The following is a 16,579-nucleotide window of genomic DNA, read 5'->3' as shown; positions in this document are numbered from 1 at the left end:
AGCTTGACTGTAGGTATGATGTTCCTGGGATTAAAGGCCTCACCTTTTCTCCTTCAAACATATTGCTGGGTAGTGTACTCCATTTTTGTTTCATCAGACCACACAGAACTTTCTTCCAGAAGGTGTTATCGTTGTCCATGTGATCAGCAGCAAACTTTAGACAAGTCTTTAGGTGTGGCTTCTGGACCAAGGGCTTCCTTCTTGCATGGTAGCCTCTCAGTCCAATCACTCTATCACAAAAAAATACGAGTTGTAGAAATGATTGGAAACTCAAGACAGCCATGACATTATGTTCTTTACAAGTGGATGTGAATTTTTGACCACGACTGTACATACATACATATACATACAAACATATATGCATACTAAGGGTGTAACGGTAAACAAACATTTCGGTTTGGTACGTACCTCGGTTTAGAGGTCACGGTTTGGTTCATTTTCGGTACAGTAAGAAAACAACAAAATATAAATTTTTTGGTTATTTATTTACCAAATTTGTAAACAATGGCTTTATCCTTTTTACATTGGGAACACTATAATAATTCTACCCACGTTAATCCACATTAAACTGCCTCAAGTTGTTGCTTTGATTAAATAAAATGACAAAACTTGTCTTGTACATATAAAACGTGCAACATTAAACAGTTTCAAGTGAACTCATCATGCATAATTTATTACAGCATTTGGGAAGCCTGTAGTTGACTTTTATCACTCACACACACACACACACACACACACACACACACACACACACACACACACACACACACACACACACACACGCAAGCACACACACACAGCAAAATGAGCTAACGTAACGCTAAAACCTAATTAGCCTTCACCTCAACCCAGAACTATGAGAGAGCTGAGCTGCAGTTTAACTTTCTAGAAAGTCAACGGGCTCATAGTGATGTTTGTAGTAGTTGTGACTGGGAAGTGTTTTTTTTATAATTTGGGGAGTGTACAATGTCAGCTGCTCACCATCTAAACACATATCTGCTCATCTCGACGCTGGAGCACTGACTTCATGCGCTCTCAATACGCACTGCTGATTGGCTTTGTATGTAACCAATCAGATGGTTCTGTGGGCGGGACAATGCTGGGTGCTCACTGCTCAGACAGAGGAAGCTGCAGAGCAGCTTGTTAAGACTTTAGTTTACAAACTCGTACCCTCGTACCAAACCGTAACCCCCGTACTGAAACGGTTCAATACAAATACACGTACCGTTACACCCCTAATGCATACACACATATATTTATATATTTATAAAATTTAACATTTGTATTTATTTATGTTTAATGCCCTATACCGGAAGTCTTTTTGGTATATTAGATTGAATTTTTACATGACATGCAGACCTGTCAAGTCTACCTGTCACACCTATGGATCAAGTTTTGTTTTGGTCGTGTTCGTTTTTGTTTTTTGGACACTTGTTTCCTGTTTTGCACTTTCTGGTTTGTTTTTGTTTCCATAGTAACGCATTAGTTTTCACCTTGTCTCCATGTCACGCCCCGGTCCTCAGCCCTCACACCTGTTTGTAATGATCACAGTTATTATTTAAGCCATTCTGTTTCTTTCTTCGTCCTGGCAACATCACCTCCTTCACGCCCTCGATTATCTGCTTCATGCCTTGCTATGCTGTTCATTTTGTCCACGTAGGTTTTTGTTATTCATGCCTCAGCGCAAGTGTTTTTGTTTCATGTTTGTAGTTTGCAGCCTTTATCCTAGTCTTTTGTTTCTTAGCCCAGTTTTTGTACTTCCGCCCTCGTGCCTGCTTTTTGTTTATTCCTGTTATAAGTAAATAAATTCAATATTTACCTTCCTTCACGCCGTTTCCACTCCATTCGCTTCGCACCTCGGGAAAACAACCCTCGTCCAAGTTCATGCCTGACACTACCTGGTTGTCAAGTCTACCTAAACCATAGACCCCCCTAAGTCACAGTTGGTGAATTAATACTGTGGTATTTTTTTAAAAAGGCCAGTGTGGTGTATTTGTCAGAACAATAGTAGCACATTCCACTCATCAACCTCTAATTTGTCTCATTTCTATCTTTGTGTCCATCCACTCAGAAAGACTCAAAGAAATATGTCAAGGGATAAAAATACATTCGCTCACATAATCTTTTTCTCATCTTTTGTGAAGGCAGCACTTAATTTGGTTGCTTATACTGTGTCCAACATGAAGACTTGACATTTAAATATGCAATCTTACATAGAGGTAATGATGTGTTATGAACCATACGGGTGACTGTAAAGCCAAAATAGACTTGAGGAGGACATCGACTCACTTTGAGTCTTTCAGTCATGATTGGAAAAGCGCCTCACAGCAAAGCGACAGCATGAAACCTGTCTTTGTTCTCTAAGCATTTTGCACATGTTATTAATTGATGGATGGATTGTACTTGTATAGCGCTTTTCTACCTTCAAGGTACTCAAAGCGCTTTGACACTACTTCCACATTTACCCATTCACACACACATTCACACACTGATGGAGGGAGCTGCCATGCAAGGCGCTAACCAGCACCCATCAGGAGTAAGGGTGAAGTGTCTTGCTCAGGACACAACGGACATGACGAGGTTGGTACTAGGTGGGATTTGAACCAGGGATCCTCGGGTTGCGCACGGCCACTCTCCGGACTGCGCCACACCGCCCCAATGTTGTTTACCTTCTGCTGCTGCATGTTTACAGGACATATCTTCAGTGTGTATATTTAGACACTATTGCCACTCTTGTCCCTGGTGTATAGACAGGGGGGGTTCAAAGTGCGGCCCACAACTCATTTTTTTAAGTCTCGCCGCACCTTCTAAAAATACTATTTAAAAAAATAAAAAAAGAACATAAAAAAAATGGAATATAAGCGCAAACAGGTTTAATGTAACTGTAAAAAATTGCAATGTTGACTGCATTAACTGTGTATTTATTTTAGTTTTTTTTCTTTTGTCATTGCTCCAAAAATAACAATGAATCAAAATCAATGTTGTGAATTATTGACTTATTCAAAGTTAAAATTACAGTAAATCACATGGAATATTCCACTTTTACATATTGAGGAAAATATTGCATATTTTGTGTGTTTTCTATGTAAAAAATGTGTTCTCTGGCAAAAAAAAGGCATAAAACAAACAAACTAAAAGAAAAAATAAACACTTGTAATCAACTGATAGATCTGGAGCTGACTGAGAGACGTAAGTGTTGAAAAGTAAAACTAAACAAAAAATGTAACTGTCTTATCTTTAACAATTTTAGTAGGATTTTTTTTTTTAACTGTCATTGCTCAAAAATAACAATGAATCTAAATCAATGTTGTTGTGAACTATTGAACTATTCAAAGTTCTAACTACTTCACATCAAATTTGAGGAAAATATTGCATATTTTGTGTGTAAAAAGCAACTTTAAAAGTGTTCTTTGGCACAAAAAAAAGGCATAAAACAAACAAACAAAAAGATGTTAATAAAAAAAGCTTATAAACGACTGACATATCTGGTGCTGATCTACAGATGTATATGTTGAAAAGTAAAATACAATGTTTTATTAACTGTTTGGATCCTCAATAATTTTAGTAGGATTTTTTTGTTTTTTGACTGTCATTGCTCCAAAAAATGATAATGAATCAAAATCGATGTTGTGAAATATTGATGTATTCAAAGTTCCAATTACGTCACATGAAATATTCCACTTTGATGTATTTTTTGAGGAAAATATTGCATATTTTATGTGTTTTCCATGTAAACATAACATTTAAAAATGTTCTTTGGCGAAAAAGGCATAAACAAACAAAAATACATTGAAAAAAAATTATAAAAGCTTATAATTGACTGTTGGATCTAGAACTGAACTGTTTGAAAAGTAAAAAAAAAAAAATGTAACTAACTGTTTGGATCCTCCAAAAATTAAGTAGGATTTTTTTTTTTAAACTGTTGTTGCTCAAAAACGATAATGAATCAAAATCAATGTTGTTTTATATTATTCAACTATTCAAAGTTCCAATTGCTTTGACATGAAATATTCTACTTTGACATATTTTTTGAGGAAAATATTGCATATTTTGTGCGTTTTCCATGTAAAAATAAACTTAAAAAGTGTTAAATCGCAAAGAAAAAAAGCATAAAACAAACAAACAAACAAAAGGACATTAAAAAAAGGAAAAGCTTATAATTGACTGATAGATCTGGAGCTGATCTACAGATTTAAGTGTTAAAGAGTAAAAAAACAAAAAAAATATATATATATAACTGTTTGGATCCTCAAGAATTTTAGTAGGGTTGAAAAAAAACAAAAAAACTCATTGCACAAAAAATAAAAATGCATTAAAAACAATGGGGTAATGAATTATAGACCTATTTTAGGCTTTGATTTATTTACATCCAATAAAAATATTTTGGGGAAAATAATGTATCCATCCATCCATTTTCTGCTGCTTACTCCCTTCGGGGTCGTGGGGGGCGCTGCAGCCTATCTCAGCTATATTTTGGGTTTTTACCATCAAAAAAATAGTTGTCTTTGACAAAAACATAAACATTTTTAAAAAAGACCTGAAGTTGATTTATTGTAAGTGTGGAACAAAACAGTATAAGAGCACCAGGGACCAAACTTAAAGTGAACCCCAAATGTTTAAAAAAAAATCTACATATTTTTACTGGTTCTGATTATGACAAATATCAAAATGGCCGCAGCATGCTATCATTTTTTAGTTTGCGTTCATCTGTGGAAAAAGTTTGGTCATTCTGGTGTAGATGAATAAATAACAAGAGAGTTACACAGTTGCAGTAGCAAGGATGGTTTGACTGGTGCAGCCAGAAGTGTCATTTGATGGCATGTAACTAACTGACATGTAACATGATGACATGTAACTAACTGACATGTAACATGATGACATGTAACTAACTGACATGTAACATGATGACATGTAAGTAACTGACATGTAACATGATGACATGTAACTAACTGACATGTAATATGATGACATGTAACATGATGACATGTAACATGATGACATGTAACTAACTGACATGTAACACGATAACATGTAACCAACTGACATATAACATGATGACATGTAATTAACTGGCATGTAACTAACTGACATGTAACTAACTGACATGTAACATAATGAGTCTGCAAGTAACTAACTGACATGTAATATGATGACATGTAACATGATGACATGTATCTAACTGACATGTAACATGATGACATGTAACTAACTGACAGTAACATGATGACATGTAACTAACTGACATGTAACATGATGACATGTAAGTAACTGACATGTAACATGATGACATGTATTTAACTGACATGTAACATGATGACATGTAACATGATGACATTGATCTAACTGACAAGTAACACAATAACATGTAACCAACTGACATATAACATGATGACATGTAATTAACCGGCATGTAACTAACTGGCATGTAACTAACTGACATGTAACATGATGAGTCTGACATATAACTAACTGACATGTAATATGATGACATGTAACATGATGACATGTATCTAACTGACATGTAACACGATAACATGTAACCAACTGACATATAACATGATGACATGTAATTAACTGGCATGTAACTAACTGGCATGTAACTAACTGACATGTAACTAACTGACATGTAACATGATGAGTCTGACATGTAACTAACTGACATGTAAAATGATGACATGTAACATGATGACATGTATCTAACTGACATGTAACATGATGACATGTAACTAACTGAAATGTAACTAACTGGCATGTTACACGATAACATGTAACCAACTGACATATAACATGATGACATGTAATTAAGTGGCATGTAACTAACTGACATGTAACTAACTGACATGTAACATGATGAGTCTGACATGTAACTAGCTGACATGCAACATGATGATGTGTAACTAACTGACATGTAACATGATGACATGTAACTAGCTGACATGCAACATGATGATGTGTAACTAACTGACATGTAACTAACTGACATGTAACATGATTACATGTAACTAACTGACATGTAACATGATGACATGTAACTAACTGACATGCAACAGGATGACATGTAACTAACTGACGTGCAACATGACGTGTAACATGATGACATGTAACCGGATGACAAGTAATTTACTGATGTGTAACATGATGACATGGAAGATGATGACATGTAACTAACTGACATGTAGCTAACTGACATGTAACATGATGACATGTAACTAACTGACGAGTAACATGATGACATGTAACATGATGACATGTACCATGTTGACATGTATGTGAACGGCTTCCTGCTGTCATCGTGCGGGTTGCATGGACCACCAAGGAAGGACATGCTCTTGCAGGTTTGACTCTCATTTATTTTTTCAAATAAGCTTTGTCTTTTCGGTCGGATTGCTTTTCAGCTGCTCCTCCTTCCTGCTCGCTCCTCTCTCGCCTTCAGTCTGGCGTGTCTTTGTCGCTGTGTTTGGTTCTCTCTCAGTCGTTCTCTCTCGTCTGGTTCTTCTACTCCTTCTGCCTTGATCGTTCCTCCTTCTCCCCTTTTATACAGCAGGCGGAGATATATTAATTGTTTGCCGGTGCGCGATCTACGCACCTGAATTTGATTGCGGCGGCGTCGCTTCCCGCACGCCCTGCCTCTCCGCTCCGCCACATCCTCCGCCTCCTGGCCGCCATCTTGAGTAGGACTATGATAAATGATAAATGGGTTGTACTTGTATAGCGCTTTTCTACCTTCAAGGTACTCAAAGCGCTTTGACACTACTTCCACATTTACCCATTCACACACACATTCACAGACTGATGGAGGGAGCTGCCGTGCAAGGCGCCAACCAGCACCCATCAGGAGCAAGGGTGAAGTGTCTTGCTCAGGACACAACGGACGTGACGAGGTTGGTACTAGGTGGGAATTGAACCAGGGACCCTCGGGTCGCGCACGGCCACCCTTCCACCGCGCCACGCCATCCATGGCTTGCCTATGGCTATGGCTTGCCCTACCCCGCCGTCGGCCCGTCGGCTCCGCCTTTCCACAATGTGATTAGCTGATGTGCAACATGATGACATGTAACATGATGACATGTAACATGATGACATGCAATTAACTGATGTGTAACATGATGACATGTAACATGTTGACGTGTAAAATGATGAGACGACAAAAGGAGTGATCCTGGAGTGTGATCATGGCTGATATGAGAAGCAGATGTTGTCTTTTGTTGTCTGCTGAGTCTCTTCATGCTGGACTCTCCTCTCAAATCAGCTGCAAGCAAACAGATTCCAGGAAGCAGAGAGAGAATCTTTGTACAAACAGACTGTGCAGCTGGATGCTAGCCAAGGTACAGTTCTGTCTATGTGTAGGTCAGGAATGCTCTAGACTTAGAATAGATGGAAAGTTGTTGTTTTTACTGTGGTGTAGATATCTTGTACGTGAACGTGCTTGAATCACGGATTCTCATCCTCAGCACCATCAGTACGTTGCCTGTGAAATAGACGCTGTTGGCTGGGGGCCTGGCTGCCATGTGAACGACGAGCCGCCAGCCTGGCGTCCAGTCCAGGTGTCACATCCTCTGCAGACCCTACACAAAGTACCGCAGTCCAAATATCCCACTGGCAGTCCATAAACCACGTGTGAAGTCACCCAGCCATACTTGCCAACCTGAGACATCCGATTTCGGAAAGTGGGTGGGCGTGGTCGGGGGTGGGGGGCGAGGGGCGTGGTTAAGAGGGGAGGAGTATATTTACAGCTATCCATCCATCCATTTTTCTACCGCTTATTCCCTTTGGGGGCGCTGGTGCCTATCTCAGCTACAATCAGGTGGAAGGCGGTTTACACCCTGGACAAGTCGCCACCACATCGAGGTATGTGTAGAAATCTTTATTTATAATCAAATCACTTGTTTATTTTTCAACAAGTTTTTAGTTATTTTTATATCTTTTTTTCCAAACAGTTCAAGAAAGACCACTACAAATGAGCAATATTTTGCACTGTTATACAATTTAATAAATCAGAAACTGCCTAACAAGAAACCCACATAAGAAACCAAGAACTCCCCCTCGATCATTCTACAGTTATAACGTCATTGGTCAGGCACTTTGTTTATATTGTGGGAAAGCGGACGTGAAAACAGGCTGTCGACACTTCACTTGGGTCCGCATGGAGCTGGAGGGGGCGTGGCCTCCAGCTCCGCCTGAATTTCAGGAGATTTCCGGGAGAAAATTTGTCCCGGGAGGTTTTCATGAGAGGCGCTGAAATTCGGGAGTCTCCCGGGAAATCCGGGAGGGTTGGCAAGTATGCACCCAGCATTCTCGCTCTTTTAAGACGAGGCAGACATGAACCAGCTCCAATGTACTGTTGTGATAAGTCACAACTAATGTATTTAACAATACCTGTAAGCTACAACATTATTGGAAGTAGGGTTGCCCCCTACCGGTACCAAAATGTGTTTAAATACTTTTTTGATACTTTTCAAAATAAAGGGGACCACAAAAAATGTCATTATTGTCTTTATTGTAACAAAAAATCTACATATGTTTATTATTGTAATTTAGTCCTTAAATAAAATAGTGAACATGCTAGACAACGTACTTGTCCTTTAGTAGTAAGTAAACAAACAAAGACTCCTAATTAGTCTGCTGATGTATGCAGTAACATATTGTGTCATTTATCTACCTATTATTTTGTCTACATTATGAGGGACAAACTGTAAAAATGATTATTAATGTACTAGTTAATTTACTGTTAATATCTGCTTATTTTCTGTTTTAACGTGTTCTATCTACACTTATGTTAAAATGTAATAATCACTTGTTTTTCTCTTCTTTGATACTTTGCATTAGTTTTGGAAGATACCACATATTTAGGAATCTATCCGATACCAAGTAGTTACAGGATCATACATTGGTTATATTCAAACACATTTCCTGAATTTATAAACATTGTATAAATAAATAAAAAAAATGGAAGAAGATGTTGTGATGCTGAAAAATATTGATGTAATCATAGTAGTATCGACTCGATACGCTCTTGTACTTGGTATCATTACAGTGGATGTCAGGTGGAGATCCGCCCATGGCATTTGTTTACATTGTGATGCCGGTGAGCTATTGTATCCTCCTATTGTGTGTGTTGAAGCATGGTTAGCGATTCCTCGTCCTTCAGTGATAATGCTCCTTGTAAGAAACTTACTTTTTTTGGCACCATGGAGGCCAGGATTTGTGATTTAGAAGTAGATAAAACACTGTGGATGGATGTTAGCTGCTAGCTAGCTAGCTAACCATGTCTTAAAGCACCTCTTCCTGAGGGTTTTTTAGTGTTATAACTTCACCTTTATCTTTACTTTTTACACCAAAATGCGTCCGTTCTTCCTTTTCTGTCTACACACTGTGTCTGCTTGTAAGTACGCCATGTGCGCGCTGCTGAATATGCTCCTCTGCTCATAGGATCCGGTTCTTTTTAGAGGCGGTATAGTACTGAATATAATTCATTCATTAGTGTCGCGGTACCGGTATACCGTACAACCCTAACTGGAAGTGACCATGGACCATAAAGTGACATCAATCACAAAAGCTTAGCTTTACTTACAGCAGTATCTCAACTTAAAGGCTTAATTGGTTCTGTGACCCAAAACACTCGTACCTCAAATCAATGTTTCCCAGTGAAATGACACCAAGTCTAAAAACAGTGTGACATCCCCGTGAAAAGAAAACATATTTTTCGATAAGAAATATTGTATGAAAACAATACAATAGGATTTACTACTAACAACTTCAGTACTTAAAGGAGCCATATGTAAGAATGTGGCCAGAAATGGTACTGCAATCACGGTCAAAATTCTGTAGTCCCCTCCCCCTCTCTCTGAGTGAGTTTGCAGCCGAATCCAGCTGGATGATCTGGGCTAGTCCAAGGTATTTCAAACTTCCACTGCCCCGTACCAGGGGTTGAGGTGCTGGGTCCACAATAGCTGAATAGACAAGCGTTTTGTCAATAACAAATCTCTAACCAACACATTTTACACAGAAATTAGGCTCTTTTCAGGAAGAAATACGTCATGCCTGCATACGATATCACAACATACATACACTATGGTTATTGTCAGAACCATCAGAACACAAAGACTAAAACCAGCTACAGCCAACGCTAGCAATGGTTGTACTGGTGAAAATTAGTAGAGCATGCTTAGCAGCCTAATGTACGCCCAAAACTAAAGAGGAGACATTTTACCAAGAAATGCCTATAGGCTACTCTTTCAGATTGCCATATAACTTGGTACATGTAGTCCACAATATGCGAACACCAATGAGAAATAATTTTAATCATGTGATGTGGCTGTCCTTATACGTTTCCCATTGCCATGATGACAGCCGTGCTAATGTTGGAACCCATTTCCTCAGCGAATCAGCATATACAGATGGAAATAGGCACTGACACTACCCATATCCACTTAGGTTTTATTTGTACAAAATATAAAACGGGCATACCATATTTCCTTGATTAGCCGCCGGGCATGTAATAATTTCCTTGATTAGCCTCCGGGCATGTAATATGCGCTTGCCTTGAAATACTGCCTGGTAAAACTTGCTCCCAAAATTTATAAACGCATGCTTACTTTTACCGCCCGGTTCAAATTCGTGACGTCACGAGCGACGCTACCCCTGCCGTCATTTTCAAAATGGCAGACAAGTTTTTTTTGTTTTTACTATCTGTAAACCATTGGTCTTGTTCCACAGCCATACAGAACACATTGATGGTTGTGATATAAAACAACTTTAACTCTTACTAATATGCGCCACACTCTGTGAACCATAACCAAACAAGAATAACAAACACATTTCTGGAGAACATTGGCTCTGTAACACATTATAAACGCAACATAAGAATTACCCAGAATTCCAATGCATCCATGACTCTTGGCTATATTATACACCCGCTACTGTGAAGCATGGGGGTGGAAACATCATGCTTTCGGGCTGTTCTTCTGCTAAGGGTACAGGACGATTGTTCCGTGTTAAGGAAAGAATGAATGGGCCCATGTACCGTGAGATTTTTAGCCAAAACCTCCTTCCATCAGTGAAAGCTTTGAATTGTTGATTTTATATATATATATATATATATATATATACATCCATCCATCCATCCATTTTCTACCGCTTATTCCCTTTCGGGGTCGCGGGGGGCGCTGGCGCCTATCTCAGCTACAATCGGGCGGAAGGCAGGGTACACCCTGGACAAGTCGCCACCTCATCGCAGGGCCAACACAGATAGACAGACAACATTCACACTCACATTCACACACTAGGGCCAATTTAGTGTTGCCAATCAACCTATCCCCAGGTGCATGTCTTTGGAGGTGGGAGGAAGCCGGAGTACCCGGAGGGAACCCACGCATTCACGGGGAGAACATGCAAACTCCACACAGAAAGATCCCGAGCCTGGATTTGAACCCAGGACTGCAGGACCTTCGTATTGTGAGGCAGACGCACTAACCCCTCTGCCACCGTGAAGCCTATATATATACATGTATATATATATTTACTTTACATTCAGTCGGCTTTCTGCCTGCGGCCAAATTGTTTTAGTAGCCAAATGCGGCCCCCATGTCAAAAAGTGTGGACGCCCCTGGTCAAGAGCCTGGTACGTCCACACCTAATCAATATGCCAAAGTATCTTAGAATTGATGTAATAATCATTTAAAATCTGCACTTTAGTGACATTTCTTTGGCATAGTCTTTCAGCTATTGCAACAATGAGAGCTGAAAACATGACCTCCAAGGCTTTTAGAACTGTTGAACCTTTAGGTGACCTAAAGGTAACCACCAGCAGCTGAGAAGTTGCTCACTAAAGGCTTTCACAGAATACTTGATCCTCCATTGGCCTGAAGTCATATCTGTCAAAATGTCGATTTAACCTCATGATCTGCACAAGTCTGGGGCACCCTGGCTTGTGAGGCACTTGATCCCCCTCTCCTGTTTTCACTCATTTGTGGGGCTTTTTGTTGACATGAGAGGAATGTTTCACATCGACAACTGTTAGCTTTTCACAAGTCATTCCAAGCTCGTGATTGGCTAATTCACCTCGTCTTACTCCGTCATTAGCCTGCGCTTCTGCATGCTGCTGTACACCAAATCTCCGTGGGAAGCCAGGCTACTGCGAGGCCGTTGTTGGGACCATTTCATGCCTTGATGTTCTGCTGCAGGGGTTCATCCCCAGGCTTTGGTTTCGGCGTGTGTATCTCTGCACCCCCGAGATGGACTTATTTGCTCCAAAATGCTTCTGGGATCAGTGGGTCGAACGGTGCCAAGTCAAATAGAGACGTGCCAGTGTGGCCTTTGTCTGCCGTGACACGGGTGAGAGTGGAGGTTCTCCATAGAGGCTTGTGGACGGTGTAAAACTGTTAGCCCAGGCTGTAGTGTTTGTACACGCCTGGCATTGATGGGCATGTCACCATGGGAACCAGGCCGCCGCTCGCCAATACTCTGAGAAAAGCGGAGATGAGAAAGTGTCATATGAGACAGCAGTGTGAAAAGAGTCTTTCTGGACTCCGATATAATGCACCTGACACTTGAAGAGTGATGGCTGTCTTATATGTGAGATGTTTTCACATGAGGAAAGACCTTCTTTTCTCCCACTTTTGCTTCATATCATGATTAATCACAGGTGTGGTCGCTGCATGTCGACTCCTGCCAAGACTGAGTCATGATGTGTGAGCCAGGAATGTGATGACTGGCCACTTTTTCAGGCGAACAAAGGAGGCGAGGTGAGAGTAGACAAGGTAGTGAACACGTCGTCGGTGCGTGGACGCGCTGAACTGAGTGGAAGCAGAAAACGCAGAGAGAGGCTGATGAAAAAAATTGGGGTCAACGGGTTCTCATAACTGTTTATAAGCCGCGGAGAACTTTCATGTGGGATCTGGACTAATAATCCTGAGAGCTTCACAAAGCCTGTGCGGGCCATGTGCTAACATTTATACAATAATTACACTGTACAAAAACGTAGGAGGAATATAACCTTAGAGGAAAATCTCATTGGAAACATTTGTATGCACGCACAAATCCCATTTCCATATGAGTTGGGAAATTGTGTTAGATGTAAATATAAACGGAATACAATGATTTGCAAATCCTTTTCAACCCATATTCAATTGAATGCACTACAAAGACAAGATATTTGATGTTCAAACTCATAAAATTTTTTTTTTTTTGCAAATGATAATTAATTTAGAATTTCATGGCTGCAACACATGCCAAAGTAATTGGGAAAGGGCATGTTCACCACTGTGTTACATCACCTTTTCTTTTAACAACAGTCAATAAATGTTTGTGAACTGAGGAAACTAATTGTTGAAGCTTTGAAAGTGGAATTCTTTCCCATTCTTGTTTTATGTAGAGCTTCAGTCGTTCAACAGTCCGGGGTCTCTGCTGTTGTATTTTACGCTTCATAATGCACCACACATTTTCCATGGGAGACATGTCTGGACTGCAGATGGGCCAGGAAAGTAACCGCACTCTTTTACTACGAAGCCACGCTGTTGTAACATGTGGCTTGCTGAAATAAGCAGGGTTGTCCATGATAACGTTGCTTGGATGACAACATATGTTGCTCTAAAACCTGTATGTACCTTTCAGCATTAATGGTGCCTGCACAGATGTGTAAATTACCCATGCCTTGGGCACTAATACACCCCCATACCATCACAGATGCTGGCTTTTGAACTTTGCGCCTATAACAATCCGAATAGTTATTTCCCTCTTTGTTCTGGAGGACACCACGTCCTCAAATATATTTTGAAATATGGACTCGTCAGACCACAGAACACTTTTCCACTTTGCATCAGTCCATCTTAGATGATCTCGGGCCCAGCGAAGCTGGCAGCGTTTCAGGATATTGTTGATAAACGGGTTTGGCTTTGCATAGTAGAGTTTTAACTTGCACTTACAGATGTAGCGACCAACTGTAGTTACTGACAGGGGTTTTATAAAGTGTTCCTGAGCCCATGTGGTGATATCCTTTACACACTGATGTCGGTTTTTGATGCAGTACAGCTTGAAGGATCAAAGGTCCGTAATATCATCACTTACGTGCAGTGATTTCTCCAGATTCTCTGAACTTTTTGATGATTTTACGGACCGTAGATGGTAAAATCCCTAAATTCCTTGCAATAGCTGGTTGAGAAATGTTGTTCTAAAACTGTTCGACAATTTGTAAAGTGGTGACCCTCACCCCATCCTTGTTTGTGAATTACTTAGCATTTCATGGAACAAAGTACAAAAAAGAAGAACCATGATAAACATTCTGATTTTATTCACCCATTCATTCTTTCATTCTTAAAATAATCTTACTTATCTCATCGTATGGACTAAAACTTACTCCACCAATTATTTATTTATTTATTTTTATTTTTATTTAATTACTTATGGAGTATATTGTGAATACATTGAGAACAGGAAGTGTACAAAAGTTTTAGCAACTGTTATGTAAAAGAAAAGGGGTAGGCTTTAATAAGCTCTGCTTCTTCTTACTCCTTTTCGAACATGTTGAAAATAGAAACTGGAAATTGTGATGTATCATGTTGTGTGCTTGCATTTTCCAAATAAACTCAAACTCAACTCAACTCAACTCAACTCATGCTAATGACCAATGTGGCCGTAATGGCTCGTGTGACTGCAAACGTTTACATAACAAAAGGAGGGCCTTCAGCCGATCGGCTGACTTGTGGGTTTTATAGATAGAAATTCCAAATGGATGCTCTCTGGGAGTTCTAGTGTTAATGCTGTTTTAATTCCATTCTGTTGAAGAAAATCAATTATATAAAATAATATGTTGAAAATGGATGCAAATTTAATACGGTGGCGCTTTTGTATACATTAGTTTGGGACGAATGGGAATGCATGAGACATTGTTTTTGTTCTCGAAATATACCGGAAGAGTTGAAATAAGATTTCATTTCCCACTCCATGCATCAAACATGTCCTCTTTTTATGTCTCAAATGTTGAAATGTCTGAATGAATAGAACCCGAGGATAAAAACCAATTGAACTCTCTCCCTCGCTCCAGGGGCATCTTTCTGGACACCATCCTGCCGCGCTACGACGTGAACGGTGTACGACCTCCCATTGGCCAGAGGACCCGGCTGAGCAAGGGGGACATCACTCAGGCACGCAAACTCTACAAATGCTCCAGTAAGATCCTGTCTGCTTTCTTTTCTGCTCTATTTCTGCACACATGCAGTTGTTCCCGGTATGCAGCCAATCATCCTACTGATGTTGGAACACTAGCCAGGAACAGGAAGGTTGTGGTTCCATCAGGAGAAGACATCCAGTGCAAACAAAGGAGAGTTGCGTAAGAAAGAGGCCTGTTGCGCCAGGCTTTGTTTACACTTGCAGCTATGGCGTAAACACATGAAGAGTACTAACGTTGGTACTTTAAGAGCAGACCTCTGTCGAGTTCATCTGATGTCATGCACCTAATTACAGGTCAGGTCAGGATAGCAAGTCTTGTCAAACACGCTGCAAAGTCCAAACAGCTGCTGAGGTTCTAACCTTAAATGGGTCCGCTTTAAATATACATCTGTGTTATCTCCACGTCATCGTCCTCCACCACTGCCTTGGCGCAAGAAAGGCTGTGATGTGGCACATGTTGTGTCGCACATGTTGTGTTGCTGGCGGTCCATGTGGCACATGTTGTGACGCCGGGGGTCAATGTGGCACATGTTGTGTCGCTGGCGGTTCGTGTGTTCCTCAAAGAAAAAACATTTCCACTCTCACAGGTCTCCCATTCATGTGGCATTCCTGGAAATGTTTGTCATCCCCCGTGTGTGTGTGTGTGTGTGTGTTAATGGTTTAACATCAACAAGCATTAAAGGCCTACTGAAATGAGATTTTCTCATTTAAACAGGGATAGCAGGTCCATTCTATGAGTCATACTTGATCATTTCGCGATATTGCCATATTTTTGCTGAAAGGATTTAGTAGAGAACATCCACGATAAAGTTTGCTACTTTTGGTCGCTAATAAAAAAGCCTTGCCTGTACCGGAAGTAGCAGACGATGTGCGCGTGACGTCACGGGTTGTGGAGCTCCTCACATCTGAACATTACGATCATGGCCACCAGCAACGAGAGCAATTCGGACCGAGAAAGCCACGATTTCCCCATTAATTTGAGTGAGGATGAAAGATTCATGGATGAGGAAAGTGAGAGTGAAGGACTCGAGAAAAAGAAAATACGAGGGCAGTGGGAGCGCTTCAGATGTTATTAGACACATTTACTACGATAATTCTGGAAAATCCCTTATCTGCTTATTGTGTTACTAGTGTTGTAGTGAGATTATATGGTACCTGAAAATCGGAGGGGTGTGGCCACGGGTGTGGTGACGGCCAGTGTCTCTGAGGGAAGCCACGCAGCTGCCTCTTTGACAGATGCACGAGGAACGACACAAGCTCCGCTCATGTCTACGGTAGGAGCCTACTTATTACCACAATTTTCTCACCGAAACCTGCCGGTTGACATGTGGTAGGGATCCATGTTCGCTTGACTGCTCTGTTCCATAGTAAAGCTTCACCTTCGGTAATGTAAACAAGGAAACACCGGCTATGT

The 16,579-nt window shown here is 40.3% G+C and overlaps 1 protein-coding gene across 1 annotated transcript in view; it reads left to right on the top strand.

The window, feature by feature from the left end:
• bmp1a (bone morphogenetic protein 1a) overlaps positions 1 to 16,579 on the top strand; it is a 150,099-nt gene that overhangs the window by 84,716 nt on the left and 48,804 nt on the right. Inside the window, exon 7 of the mRNA XM_061906078.1 lies at positions 15,041 to 15,165. Coding sequence (XP_061762062.1) covers positions 15,041 to 15,165 — 125 coding nt within the window. The remainder of the gene's footprint in view (positions 1 to 15,040; positions 15,166 to 16,579) is intronic.

Source organism: Nerophis ophidion, linkage group LG07 (assembly GCF_033978795.1).
Source record: "Nerophis ophidion isolate RoL-2023_Sa linkage group LG07, RoL_Noph_v1.0, whole genome shotgun sequence".
In the NCBI taxonomy this organism is placed as follows: domain Eukaryota; kingdom Metazoa; phylum Chordata; class Actinopteri; order Syngnathiformes; family Syngnathidae; genus Nerophis; species Nerophis ophidion.
The sequence above is the reverse complement of the archived record's forward strand: the minus strand, read 5'-3'. Positions and strand labels throughout refer to the sequence as shown.